The sequence below is a fragment of the Clarias gariepinus genome, chromosome 15 (assembly GCF_024256425.1).
Source record: "Clarias gariepinus isolate MV-2021 ecotype Netherlands chromosome 15, CGAR_prim_01v2, whole genome shotgun sequence".
Classification (NCBI taxonomy): domain Eukaryota; kingdom Metazoa; phylum Chordata; class Actinopteri; order Siluriformes; family Clariidae; genus Clarias; species Clarias gariepinus.
This window is the reverse complement of record NC_071114.1, coordinates 27,955,271-27,972,537: the sequence shown is the minus strand read 5'-3', so window position 1 is coordinate 27,972,537 and position 17,267 is coordinate 27,955,271. Positions and strand designations below refer to the sequence as shown.

The 17,267-nt window shown below is 40.3% G+C and overlaps 1 protein-coding gene across 1 annotated transcript in view; it reads left to right on the top strand.

Annotated features, from left to right (window-relative positions):
* galnt18b (UDP-N-acetyl-alpha-D-galactosamine:polypeptide N-acetylgalactosaminyltransferase 18b) overlaps positions 1 to 17,066 on the top strand; it is a 122,467-nt gene extending 105,401 nt beyond the window's left edge. Inside the window, exons 9-11 of the mRNA XM_053513734.1 lie at positions 1,866 to 1,961; positions 9,512 to 9,676; positions 16,040 to 17,066. Coding sequence (XP_053369709.1) covers positions 1,866 to 1,961; positions 9,512 to 9,676; positions 16,040 to 16,186 — 408 coding nt within the window. The 3' untranslated portion in view covers positions 16,187 to 17,066. The remainder of the gene's footprint in view (positions 1 to 1,865; positions 1,962 to 9,511; positions 9,677 to 16,039) is intronic.
* The last annotated feature ends 201 nt before the right edge of the window (positions 17,067 to 17,267 follow it).

Here is a 17,267-nt window from a genome sequence, read left to right as displayed (position 1 = left end):
ATTCACACTACTCTGGTAATTGAAAGTTTCTGATAGAACACGAGTGTAATTTTTACAAGCCCGAGGCAGGAACCTGCGCGTTCCGTGATGTTTTGTTACGGCTTTTTCTCAGAACAATCTCCCAAGCAGACACCGTAATCAGAGACGGATGCATAATCAGTACCCTAAGTGCCGGATGAAGCCGAGACTCCATAACAGTAGAAGCATTAAAAGGGAGGAAGTGAGAGTAACACGAACATCACATTGGCCACACACACACACACACACACACAGAATTTGGAACATAACAACAAGACGAAGATCAGGATGCTGATCACAGTCGATTGCGAAAGACTGATGTGTCCGTATGAGACAATATCGATATCGTGATCCACAATACATTTTTTCTGAAATATATATAAATATTTTTAAATATAAAAAATGTGATAGAAATTGTTTGTACTTTACTAAACATTACAAATCATTAACTCTCACTAACGTCTTCACTATTTTTTTGCTTTGCATTTTTTTTTCCCCTGGGGCAATAATAACCACAATCAATGTTTGGGTTAGAAGACCCCAGTACAGATCTCTTCCAAATGGTTGAGAGGTTGCTTCATGGTAAAAGCATAAATGTAACAAAAAAAAAATCCCTGTATAAATAAATAAATAAATAAATAAAATTTTGTTTTTCTGTGCTGGTGCAACAGAACAAATGTTTTTGGTGTCATTACGCCTATGTTACTTGGCATTCTGCAAAAGCAAATGTAAAAAAAGGATTTTTTAACACACCATAAACAATTAGTACAGATGTCTTAATTTTTAAGTTTAACACAGTGCAATGTCATGCAATGTAGGCTAATTGGCATTTCCAAATTGGCCATAGGGTATGGTTTGGGTGTGTGTGTGTGTGTGTGTCTGTGTCATTGAGTTGGCACCTCATGCAGGGTGTACCCTGCCTTGTGCCCTGGGATGGACTCTAGGCCCGCTCACAATCCTGCACAGGATAAGCAGTATAGATGGATAAAGCAGAAAACGTAATAATAATAAAAAAAAGTCTACCAAAAAGTTGAGCAGAAGGTTAAAGGGTTAAATTAATCTGGACAGATGTTTTTTTTTATTTTTATTTTGTCATCCATGCTAATGCTGCTTCTCCGACTGGCCCCGATTTGGGTCTTTGTATACACACTTTATTTGTATTTTCACTTCTGAAACTGCTCGACCCCTTTGACCCAACCCTGATTTCCTATTCCTAACGTCTCACCGTTTCTGAACTGCCGTGTTAACACGCGCGAGTCACTGCACGGTCACCTTACACCTCACAATTCACCGTGTGGTTCCCTGGGTTAGTTTTATTAAAATTCATTCCAGATTGCAAAATAACTCTTGCCCTCGTTACTCTGAGGGCTGTCAATCAAAGCGGAGCGTAGCAGCAGAAAGCAGATGAGCGTGTTGCGCGGTCACGCTGGGGCGGGGGTCAAAAGCTAAGGAGGGAAAGGAAAAGTCGTTTCCACAGAAACGTCCTTTGAAGAAACACAGAGGAAGCATGTAATTGAGTGACCTGTCTCTTAGGGCTTAATCCGGGAATGCTGTAGAAAGAAATCGGTGCACGCAAATCCAAATGTCAAGTTTGTATAAGGGGGGCGTTTAACTCGAACACACCATGAGGGATAAAACATGTAGGTTAGGTTGTTTATTATTATTATTATTATTATTATTATTATGGAGGTTCTTGTTTCTCTTATATGATATCATCATCATAATTTACATTAATTACTGAAAATGAGTAATTATTGCCCGTCTACAGTTACATTACAATGTATTGTTACAATGAGCCAATGAGTGTGTGTGTGTGTGTGTGTGTGTGTGTGTGTGTGTGTGTGCAGCTGAGGAACTCTCTGAAGAGCGAGCTGTGTCTGGATCAAGGGCCCGACACCGACAACGTCCCCATCCTCTACCTCTGTCATGGCATGACCCCGCAGGTGAGCACTTATACCCGTCTGTCTGTCTGTCTCTCTTTGTGTCCCTCTATCTCCTTTTGTCTTTTTCTCTACCACTCTTTTTTTTTATCTTATTCTTTATGTTTCCTTCCCTAACTCTCTTTCAATATCTCTGTTCATCTTTCTATGTCTCTCTCTCTCTGTGTTCCTTTCTTTCTTTATCGTCTCCCGTTCTGGTGTCCTGAATCTGTCCCTATGCCTCTCTTTCTCTCTCTGTCCCACTCTAGCTTTTTTTTTCTTTATCTCTCTGTAACTATGTTTTTTGTTTTTGCGTATCTATCTGTTTCTGTGTCTTTTTCTGTCTCTCTTTCTTTATTGTTCTCTGTCTGCGTCTCCCTCTGCGTCTCTTTCTGTATCATCCTTTCTTTCTGGATCACAAAGGGTTGTCTCTCTCTCTCTCTCTCTCTCTCTCCATCTCTTATTTGTGTATATGTTGCCTGTGTCTCTGTTTTCTTCTGTTTCTCTAATTTTTTCCTCTTTTTTTGTTTTTGGTGTCTCTCCATCCCTTTTTCATTGTCTGTTTCTGTATAAATCTGTGTCTCAAATTCTCTTTCTTTTTATAACTTCATCTGTATCCTGTGCTAGGTCTCTCTCTCTCTCTCTCTGACTCACACACACACTCTCTTCCTCTATCTTTGTCCTCTCTGTCCTTTATCGGCGTCCTTCTGTGTTGATCATTTGTCTTGCTTTGGTAGTAAATTCAGAGCGTGTTTATTTCCGTGTGTGAGACAGCTGTCCTAAATGTCCTTATGGTCACTACTCCTGTGCTCAGGAGCTTTAGGTCAGTAGGGCCGCATGCTGGTAGTCTCCCCCAGCGTCCCGAGCTGGTATCACGTCTCCTGCTGGTATCACGTCTCTCACATAACTCATTTATATCTCATATCTACCTTCATCCCCCCTCACAATGTCCACAGGCCTGGAGGAGAATTTATAGAGATGATTTCTTTCCCGTGGAGATCGGCTCAGACTTTCTCTTTCTCTGTCTCTCTCTCTCTCTCTCTCTCTCTCTCTCTCTTTTCTCCCTCTGTCTTTCTATCTCTTTGTGTTTCTCTCTCTATCTTTGTGGCCATCTTTGTCTCTGTCTTACCGTCTCTGTCTGTCTCCTGTTTTATACTTTTTCTCTTTCTGTCTCATTTTTGTTCTGTTGTTCTCTGAATCTCGTTGCATCTCTCTGTCTCTTACTTTTCGTCTCTGTCTCTGTCTCACTTTTTCTGTTGTTTCCTCTGCCTCTCTTTCTGTTCCTTTGGCTCTTTCTGTCTGTCTCTTTTGCTCTTTGTCTCTTTCTTCTGTCTCTTCTGTTTCTGTCTCTCTCTCTCCCTCTCTCTCCCTCTCTCTCTCTCTCTCTTTTTTCTCTGTGTTTATATACATCTCTGTTTATTTCTGTCTTTCTCTCTTTCTGTCTTTTCTCTGCTTCTCTGCCTCTTTCGGTCTCTGGCTCCCCTGTATTTGCCCTGCCTCTCTCATAAATAGTTTTTTGTGAAGATGATCGGCACTTTGTGTGTGTGTGTGTGTGTGTGTGTGTGTAGTGTTTTATCTGGAGGGTCAGATTGAGAGAGAGAGACGCTCTCGTATATTAAACTGAACCACAGAAGGATCTCCTGGATGCACTAACACTGGCGTCTCCTTCCAAATAAATTATAAATAAAAATGTCAGAACAAGTCCCCGTGTCCGTTGTCACCATAGAAACGCTAACGTCTTGCTATAATCCTGTGCTGCACTACTGTCAGAGCTGCTGCTACAGAGAATTCATCAACACCTCCTAACCAATCAGAATCCAGGGTTACTGTAATACTGTATAACCGCGTAAATCACGAACGAGATGAAGCCATTCCTGGCACTGATTCAAATCAGAGTGAGCGGCAGGTGTAGCAGATGTTCCTCAGACCCTCGGGTGTGTCCCCAGGTGTTTGCCATCTGCGGTGCCAGGCTGCGTTCCGCGTGCCATACACAGATGCCGCTCGGAAAGTCCTTGAAACGGCCGTATCTGGAAATAACATCAGAAAGAAAGCTTTCTCCTGTTGCACGTCTGAGTCATTCTTCTTCTCACATAAAACACGTCACGTCACGTCCGGCCGTGACCAGTCCCTCGTTGGGAGACGAGAAACAGCGGCAGTATTTATAGTGCACAGGCTCGCTCAGTGGAAAAGTCATCCTGAGATATTTCCACAGAGAGAGAGAGAGAGACGAGTCGAGCAAGGCAAGCAGGTTAGAGCGAATTTTTTTTTTTTTGCTCTTTTTGATGGACGTTGTCATGGTTACGCGTGTGAGGGCTGAACTGCTCCAGTTTAGTGAGATCTGTGTGTTTTGGACGGAGACGATGACACAGTTCTTAATTAGCTTCTACACATTTCCATCTGAAAAGCACTTCAGAAAGTCCTCAGAGTGATGTGTGTGTGTGTGTGTGTGTGTGTGTGAGAGAGAGAGAGAGTGGACTTGCTTCATTTTTTATTTAACTGTTATGTCCTAGGAGGGATGGAATTGACTTTTTTTGTGCTGCATTGGCTTTTCTGTGGAATTAGACCAGACAGGCTGGCGTTTGGCAGCCGCGGGCACCGGCGAGTCTGAGTGCCCACGATCCTGTCACCAGTTTAACTGTCAATCTGACTATTAACACTTAATAATCGGTGTTAATGTGTTAATCTTATGTGATGTCCATTTGATTTGTATTCGGCCAAAACACACAGTTTTATTTTTTTCATACATGTAAAAGAAAAATATGTGTGCGCCAAAGAAGCTGCTTCTGAAGTTTATTCAACATGGAAGTGAGCGATTTTGATTCCCCAAAAAATTCAAGTTGCTAACTTTAGCCGTTTTGGAGAGATGATTATATGCACTATGTGCAGCAAAAATGGCCATTTTTCAGCGTTATACTGTCTCGGTTCAAACAATAATAATAATTTAAAATACAAATTTTTACATATTGCTTCATGAGTGTTGATACAAAAATTGGTGTAAGCTTTTAGCAGCATATAACCTGTACAAAATGTTGCTTAAATTGTTTTTTTTGTTTTTTTTTATATATAAATATAAATAAAAATCTGTAGTGTCCGTAACCATGTTAAATTCATGTCGCAGTTTCTTAACAATTTTGCACTTTAGAATAATAATAGTAATCTAAATTCTCCAAGTTTCATCTGAATAACACTTAAGTTAATTGATTTGAATTCAAAAAAGTTACAGACACTACATAAACACGCATGGGTGTTTTTTTTTTTCTCTGACTGATAATATACTCAGCAAAAAAAGAAACGTCCTCTGACTTTCAACTGTTTTTACTTTCAGTAAACTTAATGTGTAAATATTTGTATGAACACTAAAAGAGTCAACACCATAAGAAATGAACTAAAAATGTTTCCCAATGTGTCCCTGAATGAAAGGAGGCTCAGAATCAAAAGTACCAGTCAGTATCTGGTGTGGCCACCAGCTGCTTGAAGTACTGCAGTGCATCTCCTCCTCATGGACTGCCTATTGCGGACAGTCTGAGCACTGATGGAGGGATTGTGTGTTCCTGGTGTGACTCGGGCAGTTGTTGTGGCCATCCTGTACCTGTCACGCAGGTGTGATATTCGGATGTACCGATCCTGTGCAGGTGTCGTTACACGTGGTCTTCCACTGCGAGGATGATCAGCTGTCCTTTCTGTCTCCCTGTAGCGCCGTCTTAGGCGTCTCACGGTGCGGACATGGCGATTTATTGCCCTAGCCACATCAGCAGTCCTCATGCCTCCCTGCAGCATGCCTAATGCACGTTCACGCAGATGAGCAGGGACCCTGGGCATCTTTCTTTGGGTGTTTTTCACAGTCGGTAGACAAGTCTCTTTAGTGTCCTGCGTTTTTAGAACTGTGATCTTAAATGCCTACTTTCTGTAAGCTGTTAAGGTCTTAAGGACCATTCCACAGGTGCATGTTAATTAATTGATTATGGTTAATCGAACATGCATGGAAAACATTGTTTAAACCCTTTACAATGAAGATCTGTAAAGTTATTTGGATTTTTACAACATTATTGTTGAAATACACAGTCCTGAAAAAGGGACGTTTCTTTTTTTGCTGAGTATATAAATGTGTATGCATTTTTACCAAAAACAATCATTGATCAGGGGATGAAAAGCATTATCATCTGAAAAATGAAAAAGTGTGAAAAATTGTGTCACATCCTATCTGAAAAACATTTTTTCTAGTGTTTTGTTTTTCTATTAATTTTTTTTTTTATAAACATCTCGATCCGATATACAGGGGGGGCCCACAAAATGTATACACACACGTCTACTGCATCTCCTGCGACAGGAGATTCTGTGCTGCCTGCCAATGTGAGAATAGTTTAGACAGCACCACCTATAGGATTATAGTGGAACGGCACCATTTCACAAACTCAAATGCAAACATACTGTATATAAATAAAAAAAATATTTTGGAGTCAATGTATATATGATATATGAATATGATATATTTCTAATTGAAATTATTTAAAAATGTTATTTTATTATAATTAACATTAGAAATATCTAAGGTAAGATAGCGTTCATGTTGATTTGATCTTTTTCATCATCCTGACATGCAGCAGTAAGATTGTTCAGCCATACAGAATGACTTGATTTATTTAGCTATACTAAATAAACCGGCGTTGTGACTTAAACTTCAGACAGATTAGAGACAGTTATCAAGTACTAACAAGTCTCCCTAGTACAGTTCCAAACATATCGAAAGCTCAGTCTTGCATGCCAGCTTTCTGGCATTTTAACTTAGGTTAAGCTTAAGTTAATCCTTTAGTCATCACATATACAGTACATTACAGCACAGTGAAATTCTTTTCTGCACATAAAGTATCTCAGCTTGCTAGGAAGTCGGGGTCAGAGCACCGGTTCAGCCATGATATTACTTTTTTTTTTAAAAGATTAGATTCAACTTTATTTTTACTGTGCAAAGTACATATAATGATATGTAGTTAGCTTCTAACTAAAAGTGCATAAGTGGCAAATATATTGTTGTGAGGTGAAGAAGACATGTCAACATGCTTAACACGATATACCTCTGTACATGAACGCATGTCTGTAGTACAGTTTATATACAGAATAAATCGGGTGAACTATACAGTAGTGCAGCGATAAACATTAATTATAGATGGTGCAAAGATGCATAGTGGATGAAGCAGTGCAGTATAGAGTGAAAGTGACAGTGCAGTGGAGCAGTGGTTAACATACCGTGATCATCTGTTCAGTGCAGTAACAGCCACAGGGAAAAGGTACTGAATATCTCAGTCTGTTTGTGCACCAGCCTGATGGAGAAGGGTAAATAGTCCAAGATTGGGTGAGAAGTATTTTTGATAATCCCATTAGCTTTTTGCAGACAGTGTTTCTTGTACACGCCATCCAAGGTGGATGTGGCACGCTCCGGAGCAATAAGGGTAAAGGAGCTACTTGCTGAAGAACCCAATAGCAGCAACTTGATGGCGTCTGGGTGTATGGACCCTGATGGACAGGGATGTTTCAGATCAGATGTGCCATTTAGTGCAAGTGTTAAATCTTCTGGATGTATGTGAGATACACAGCGAGTGTGTGAATGATAATGATGCCCGCATTGCCGCTGTTTCTTAATGCAAATGCTAAATCCTGCACAAAGTCTTAGCCAGAGGCTTCTCTTTCGCACTGGGCCGTATCACTTCATACCGGTGTGGATTATTCTCCTATAACAATGCTTGACTTCCCATGAGACTGGTGTCAGTGCAGGGAATACTATTTTTCTCAAACCCCTCAACCTCCGCTTGGTCATGGACCGCACAAAAGTCAACCCATTCTCAATGTCTTCGTAAGCTTTATGTCCTGTTAGCTCACCTGTTAGCAACAACTTGGATCCCCCTGTTTGGGATTCCATCTTGCAAACATCCTTCTTATTAGAGGTTCGGAATTAGGAATGTTCGGGTGTCAAAACGTTGTGTGTATGTTAATTCCTTAATAAATGTTATGAAAAGTTGGGACCATGTTGGTATGTTGGTGGGATCACTGCATGATCACCAGTGTGCTGATATTCTGCATAACAGCATGACCTCGGGTGTGATATTGCTTTTATACAACAGTTCCACAAACACTTTTTATTCTCAAAATGTTTATGTCTCCACCAACACATGTCCTTCTCCAACTGGCAGAATTAACTAACTGTGACTGGCAGAGCTGGTGATCGACATTAAGTGTAATTACGTAAGAGGGGAGAAGGTAGTTTTAAATTCTTCCCAGGCCTATGTAGACAAAGGTAAGGAGAACTAACAAAGTTCAATAAAAATAATTCAATTATGTCACATAAATGTCTCCTAAGCATCCTAACTGGAATATGTGGTACTTACATCATAGTGATTTTTTTTCCCTGCATATTCCAGTTAGGATGCTTAGGTCAGCCAGGATACAGCGCCCCTGGAGCAGACCTAAGCAAGTTAAGGGCCTTGCGCAAGGGCTCAACAGTGGAAGCCTGGCAGTGCTGGGCTGAAGCCCTGACCTTCCAGTTACATTTAGGCATTTGGCAGAAGCTCTTAACCAGAGAAGCTTACAGAAAATGCTTAAGTTTCCATCACGGGATAGATCCTTACACTGGGTTACTAGGTCACTATGCACCAGCAGTCAAACACTGCCGGTGGGATTTTTGCTTTTTAACCCAAGTTTTGAAAAAACAGGTGTTTCTTAAGCCGTCGTTTAAAGATCACCATTGACTCCGCTGTATGGACGACATTTAGAGGAAGTTCCATCCACCACCTACAGTAGGTTCCAGAACAGAAAAGAGTCTGGATGAATGTCTTCCTTGATCTCTGTGGGATGGGTGATCCCAGCCGAGTAATGCTGGAGGATCGGAGGGAACGTGGTGCAGTGCGTGGTGTGACTAGCGCTAAGAGGTACAACAAGTGGGTGCAGGCCTGTTTTTTTGCTTTTAGGCAAGCACCAGGGTTTTGGGTTTGATGCAGTCAGATACAGGAAGCCAGTGCAGGAAGCGGAGAAATGGAGTGGTGTGGGAGAACTTGGGGAGGTGCAGGAACTTGGGATTCTTGATCAGATCTAACGGCGGACAGAGGAAGATCTGCCAGGAGTTAGTTGCAGTAGACCAGTTTTAAAATAACAAGGGACTGAACAAGCACCTGAGTGCCCTGTGTAGAGAGACATAGACGAATTCTTCTGATGTTATAAAGATGAAATCGACAGAAGTGAGTAAGGTTAGCGAGGAAAATGACAGTTGATTGTCCAAAGTTACCCCAAGATTGCGGTCAGTGACTGAAGAAGTGATCCGATTGATGTTCAGGGTCTGTATAAGTATTAATACTCTTATTTCTGATTTTATTGTTTTGAATTTGTAATTTCATAAAAATTTTATTTGTTTCATTTTATTTTGCAAAAAATAAATTGTAATTAGAATTTATATTGTAAAGTTTTTTTTTTCATTGTAATGTATCTACAAAGAAATAAAGTGATGTGTAAACAAACTGTGCGTGAGATACTGTGCGTTATATCGTACGCGTAGTCAGCAGCTCATGTCTCTAATGGTCATGTCGTTTCAGAACGTGTACTACAGCAGCACGCAGCAGCTCCACGTGGGCGTGCTCAGCCCCACCATCGACGACGACGACAACAAGTGCCTGGTGGACGTGAACGGGCATCCGAGGCTGATCGAGTGCAGCTACGCCGCGGCCAAGCGCATGAAGCTGCACTGGCTTTTCACTCAGGTAACATCCCTCGTAAGAGGCACTACAAGAAAATATAAATAACATCCAGCTGAGAACGAGCTTCTTGGGAGAAGTGGGTGGAGCCTCTCTACGAGCTCGTCTAGAACCCTGAAGAAGCGAGTCTGGTCTTATAGCACAGAAACTCTCACACACTCAGCTGTGAGGTGTAAGTAGAGCGTAAAGGCTCCCTCGTCCCTGTTAGGTGCCCGGGCATCGCAACATGGCACTGTAATAAAGCGGAAGGATACCAGGCTGAGGTGTAATTAAGACAGGTTTTTCTTTATTTATTCAAAGAGCAGTAAAAATGTTTTATCTGTGAGGCGGGGAAAAAAAAGCTTATAGAAAGTAACAGAAGATAATAACTCCTAACACCTCTTAACACGGCTGATTGCGCCGTCTGCCGCTAGCTAGGCGAGGGATTTGGGTTTCTGTTGATGCTTTATTACAGAAAAACATGCTTTCTTTCTTGGGCTCCTCATTAATTAGTTTTGCATCAGTACAAAATGACGGTCTCCTGCTGATTCTGTGTGAAACTCCTGAACCAGAAAAAGTGACCATGACAGCTAACTGGCTTCTTTTTGATGTTGTTGTTGTTTTTTTTTATATAGCAAATCAATGTTTTTATCTTATGAATGTATTTTTAGCATATACACACTTACACACACACACATACAGTATACTGTAGGAGCAGAGTATGGATATACGTTGTGTCTAAAGCATTTAGTGTGTGTGTGTGTGTGTGTATACATTTTTTTTAAACCTACTCATTAAACGTTACACAGATACCATACAGACTTACACAGATAAGACACAGGAGCGGTGGGAATTTGGAAAGGTTGAATACACTTTGAAAAGTGTTTTAGATAATGGAGAAAGAGAGCAAGAAAGAAAGTATTTAATGGGTTTCTCAAGGACGACAGGACAAAAAGAAGAGAATTTCAACTCAAAGGAAGACGATAGAGATCAAGACCAGAAGGTGACAGTTAATGCAACATCGAGCAAACCACCGGTAAACACAAAGAAGAAGAACATTTGTATCGTGTTGCGTGGTCTTCTGAGATGCTTTTCTGCTCAGTATGGTTATAAAGCGTGCATATTTGAGGAACTGTATCCTCCAAGTCTGATCATCCTCCACTGAGGTCTAGCAGAACCACGGATGTTTGACCGTTTCTTGTTTTTTCGAGCCTGAAAAACCCTAGAAATCATTATGTGTGAAAATCAGCGTTGTGACGGTGGAGTGGTACTAAATGGAACTTCTCATAGTCGGACTAGCAAACCAGATGATGCGGTTGGGAGTCAGATGGAAATGGCATTGGACTGTTGCTCGGATGGTCCTAGGTTCAAACCCCAGCACAAGCAAAGTTGCCACTGTTGGGCCCTTGAGCAAGACCCGTAACCCTCAACTGTTCAGATGTAAAATGAGATCAAAATGTAAGTCGCTCTGGATAAGGGTGTCTGCTAAGTTCCATAAATGTAAATGGGAGTCGAGCTAATCTTGCATGTATAACTCAGTCAGACACAGGAATCGGCATGGGCGCTGTGCACAGGCTGTACAGTTCCCGTCCTTGCTTTAGACGCGGAAATCGAAACCAAATGCATAACAGCGAAACAATATACCAGTGGCGCCTGCCTCCGAATCGCACCATAAACATAAAGGAATAGCATGCAACTATCATTTGTACATAAAGTAAATTGTAGCGTATGTACAAAAAAAAATACACACCACTGTAAAGTTGTCTATGTTTTGACCAGTTGACATGCTACCAGTTTGCTGCTAGCTATCTTGATTGTCATGTGCTTCGGTCTGCGATGTAATAGTTCAACTAAGAATATAATACTAATGCACTGAAAAGAGGCATACTGCCACCTATCATAGCGGAGTCAGACCGTGCCGTGTGCGAATAAATGGAGGAGTAGTCTAAATATACAGCCTAGCCGAGCTGTAACCATCGGCAAACGCACTGATTCAGTTTTACGTACTCGGTTCACTCAGATGTTTTGTTCCACTTGAAGCTCTTGACCTACATCTGCCTGATTTATTGCACTGCTCTGCTCCGCTGCCATTCGATTAGCTGATTAGATGAAAGGTCAGGCGTGCAGGTGTTTCAACTAAAATGATGTTTACGTATGTGATTCATTTCGAATATGCACTTTAGCATTTATGGTAAACTTTACAGGATGTTTAAAACCATGTGACGTCCTCGACATGGCTAGCGCTGGTCGCGGCACAGGGGGTTTAACCCACTCTAAATCACTCCAAGTCTCAGGCATGAGAGCTCACTGGGGCGCTAAAGAAAGCAATCGTACGTCACCAGTGCAATTTGTCTGAACGCTGTAATTCCAGCACGCTTCTTTACACCCAGCGTGTGCGCCGCGGGAAACGCCGCGCTTTAGGTGATTGTGTCTGGTGTGAAGCGTCCGCCGCAAATCAGAGCGAAATTACACTGAAATGAGGAATATTTCCCAGCCAAACAAACATGTTCGTGTGTGTGTGTTTGTGTGTGTGTGTCTTTGCAACAAGCAGAGGAGATTTTTTTGACACTTTTTTTCCTCGCTACATTAGGACGCCACCGAAAGACAAACAAATTCACGTCTTTAACAATTAACAAGCTCAAGAAGAGATAAACAAACGCACATAATAATATCACAGGCAGCCTCTAGACATTATGATTTTAATTCTGTGTTTAAATATCAATAAAAATCATCTTTTTTATTTATTTCTTTTGTTCAAGACAAAACCCTTTGTTTGCATTTTATCCTGAAGGCCTTTCAACATCTCAATTTAATCTTGTCACGTTTTGTAGCTCAGATTGATTGATTCAGATACATATTCGATGATTAGAAACAAATTACGGCGGGAAACGATAAGCGGCTTTATCAGCCAACACACCGAACCAGGCAATTATGTTGTTCAATAACCTGAAGGCTAAACTGATTTGGTGTGATTACGCAGCGCGCAGCAGGACGTCTCGTACTTCTCGACTGTAAAAAAAAAAAGGAAAAACAATTAATTAGCCTTGCATTGAACTTGAATAGCTAAATTAATCCAACAGGAATGCGCTCATTAACGCACCGCTCCACTTAACTGCTCACGATATGTTTTTAGATTGTATTAATGCCGTCTGAATGCGTCGTGTACTGAGGATATAAGGTTAGCATGAAAAAAAAAAAAAGAAACACAAAATTAAACATAATGACATTTTCACCCTAAACATAAAAACATTCCAATTAATTTATATTTTGAGTCTGAGGAAAACTTATTCTTATATGTCTAATCAAAGGATAATGAGAATGATTATAATAAATGTAAACAGTTTAATTATTTGTAAATGTCATGTTGTTTTAGTCTTTCAGAACATTTCTTGCAGGAGTTTGTGTCATATCATTTTTATCTAATTTATACTGAGTAATAAACCACTCGGTTGCATGCTGTGATAGGAAAATAATCATCGACCCAATGGTGTGATGAAGAAGAGTTTAATTAAAATCAATTCAGTAAAAAAAAAAAGGTTTATTTACAGTATTTAGCACTTTTAAAAATAATCAAATAGTGCAAATCAGCTTAAATGAAAATTATGGAAATGAGTATGAAATGTGTGTGAAAATATGTATAAATCAAAACAATCAGATTGTCCTTGATAAGCGAGCCGAGGGTGACGGTGTGGAGGAAAACCGTCCTGAGATGCCAATAGGAAGAAACCCTGAGAGAACCCGACTCAACAGGGAACCCATCCTCATTTGGGTGATATTTTGGATAGCAGGAATTGATCTGAAGTCATAATGAGTGTTAGGAGGCTGGAAGTTAGGTATAACAGGAGAGGTGTTTAAGGTAATATGAAGTCCAGTTCATTATTGGAGGCTTGGGTACAAAACTGTTCGTGGGAATTTCAGTCCTAAATTATTGAGTGACTGCGGTGACAAGCCATCAGGGAACAGCTGCTGAGACCATCTTCATGGTCAAGTGGAACCATCTTCATTCACCACACGCATCCCAAGCACCACATGGGATCAGATCTTCAACCATAAGTGGGGCATCAGGACGAGTCAGACAGGTCCGGAGGGCAGAGGGGGTCTGGATCACTGGCAGCTCAGGAGTGACGTGTGGAGCTCGAGAGAGAGCGAAAATTAATTTTCACCATATTGGCCGTCGCATTCACAATAAGGGCAGTTAAAGCAAAGAATCAGCATCAAATGTGGCCTTACAGTAAGTGTTCAGATGATTCAGAGGACTTCCGGAGACGATGCAGCGCACATCAAAGTGTGGCACAAACACTTCAAAGATGGTTGAGAATCTCCTGAAAAGTGATCTACGTTCTAGAAATCCTGCAACAAACTAAACACCTGGGAATAACAAACGTTTATGTGCTATTGTATTGTATAAGAGTGTAGGACTGGCGACTGAGAACAGCGCGAAAACTATAAGCGCAATTAGGAGTTTATTACATGAAATCCGGTCATTACATGGCTGGATACTTTCCCGACAGACCCCGTAGTTATTCAGTTTCCTGTTGAGCCATTGCCTCTGTTCATCTTGAAATTATTAGACAGAGAGCCCAGACAAAACACACACATTCTCTACGTTGAACTGAATTTTCTTTTGTTAAAAATATGTAAGCTCTAGCTTAACTTTACCAAGTGTTGGCAGTGGAGACTCCTTCTACACATGTCACATACAAAGGTTCACTTACAGAAAATGTCTTCATACAGGCAAATATATATAATTTTTTTTTTTGTTTTTTTGCTTTATTTACATAAATACATTGCAAAGTGCTATTTAAATTTATACCAAACAAAAAAAAATACCTAAGAGCTCTAGAGATTAATATGCTTTGGCTGCAAAAAAATATTTTAACAAAAATGATGCTGTGAGCAGATTCTTATTTCTTAAACAACCATGTTGGAAGATGATTGTGGAAATAATGTGACTGGTTTTCGTAAGGGTCAAGTTATTGGCCTGGATCAAACAAAGACAACATGTTATAAAAAAAAAAAACAGACAGTAGAAATGAGAGCTGTTTTTAATAGTGAAAGTGAGAGCATTTGCATACACGCTGTGATGAGAACTCACAGGATTGGGACTAAACAGCTGTGTGTCCATAATAAAACCACTTGTTAGTAAGACTGATAAAAAAAAAGGCTTCGGTTTTGTCGATATTAACTCAACTGTTCTAATAATGTAATTGTTACTAATTGGTGTTGATTGGTCAAGAGTACTGAGTCCTATTAATTTATAGAATGACTCAAAAACCAATTTGAAGTGAAAAAAAAAACTTAATCATCCATACTACTACTATTAACAATAATAATGATGGTAATAATAATAATAATAATAATAATAATAATAATGTTTTGGGGCATTGGGGGCTCAGTGGTAGGTGTCTCATGTCATGCAGAAGGCCTGAGTTTGATTCCTTTCCAAACCCCAGCCTTTTATCTGAGTCTGAAGCCTGGATAAAATGGGAGGGTTGCATCAGGAACTGCACAAGTTGTGTGAAGATCAGATAGTCTGCTCTGGCAAACCCTTAACAGAAGCAGCCAAAAGACCACCAAAATGTATTATTTTTATTATTATTATTATTGTTATTATTATTTTTATTATTAATTGCCCAACAGAAATTTAGACTTTAGAGCGATGGAAAAAGGTCATGTGGTGTGACGAGTCCAGACTGACCCTATTACAGAGTGATGGACACTTTAGGACATGCACCATCATGCATAGTGCCCACTGTACAAGCCTCTGGAGGCAGAGTTATAATCTGGGGTTTCTTCAGTTACACAGGTCTAGACCCAGCACTCTTGACCAATCAACACCAATTAGTAACAATTACATTATTAGAACAGTTGAGTTAATATCGACCTGCGATGTACAGTACCTTACAGCTGGAAGTCCTGTCCTGTTATTAAAAACAAATCAACAACTTCTGAGAAATCAGAAGGAGATTTTTTAATGAATAATAAAACAAAAGACACAGTAATACTGATACGAAATAAAAGACGATGAAGTGGTCCACGGCGCATGCTGCATTTCCCAGCAGGTCTGAGAGTACTACCACGCTGCTTAATGTCTGAAGCTTCACCATTGCAGCAGATAAAGAAACAGATGGAGATGAACGGGTTTTGTTGGACATGCAAAAACTTTTCTCAGCTCTCGTTCTCCCTGTGTTGTTTTGTGATTGCCGCCTCGGCCTCCGCGCCGTGAAGGGTGTTAGAAGTGACGCTCGCCGCAGCGTTTGTCATCCTGTCGCATGGACACATGCTGAGATTTCGGAAAAAAAACCCTGAAATGAAGTACTGCAGTCCCCCAAAAAATAGAGAGTGAGTCTAAAAAGTCTCCTTTTCTTCTCTTTTTCTTTCTCTACCCAGAGAGGCTCGATACAGAACAGGAAGTCAAAGCGATGCCTCGAGCTCTTGGAGAGCAACGAAAGCGAGTTCGGCTTCGAGCTCACCGTCCAGAAATGCACCGGACAGAAATGGACTATAACCAGCATACTGCCCGGTAGCTCTTTGTAACGGGATGTCGGGGGGTTGTCGAGGACACTGGAGAGCACCGAGAAGCCTGGGTAATGACGAGGAGACCACGATGCACCTGGATGTCTCTATTTGAACTTGACATCATATGATAAATGTTAAACATTTTTATCCCTAGCTACTGTACATGTGCATATGGATCAGCCACGTCTGGCAGCTTGGCCAGTGAAATATTGGTATATTTATCTAATATTTTTCTTATTATAAAATCCTGATACCAAATATGATATAGTGAAGCCTATTTCTAGATATTTGCACTCATCTTAAGTGATGTTCAAACTATTTAGGAGGATTTATTTATGAGAAATCATAATATTTTATTTCTGCAGTTCAGACTTGATTCGAATTAACAATTTTCATATTTTATGGAAAACAGCTGCTGTTTCTTTTTCAGTTGCTGTAACCAATGAGCATTAAAAGGTTGCACCACACGACCTCATGCATGGACCAGAATCATGGAAAGTCTACGGAAAGAGAAAAAGGAGGGAAAGTAACATCCTTTTCATTTATAGAATGACTTGAACACCAATTTAAATTGAAAAAAAAAAAACTTTAAAAGAAAACTTAATCATCCATACTACTACTACTATTAACAATAATAATGATGGTAATAATAATAATAATGTTTTGGGGCATTGGGGGCTCAGTGGTAGGTGTCTCATGTCATGCAGAAGGCCTGAGTTTGATTCCTTTCCAAACCCCAGCCTTTTATCTGAGTCCGAAGCCTGGATAAAATGAGAGGGTTGCATCAGGAAGTGCATCCAGCGCAAAACCTCTGCCAGGTTGTGTGAAGATAAGGGTTTGCCAGAGCAGACTATCTGAACAGGAGCAGCCAAAAGACCACCAAAATGTGTAATTATTATTATTATTATTATTATTGATTGCCCAACAGAAATTTTAATGTTGGATAAATTTTGTAATTTAGTTGTAAGGATGTCACGATGACACACTACCGGGACAACATTGTTTTTATAAACAAAAGTAGAATTTTGACTTTTAAAAGATAAAATGAAAGAACGACCCAAACACAACATTGTACATACAACCTTACAACAACAAAATT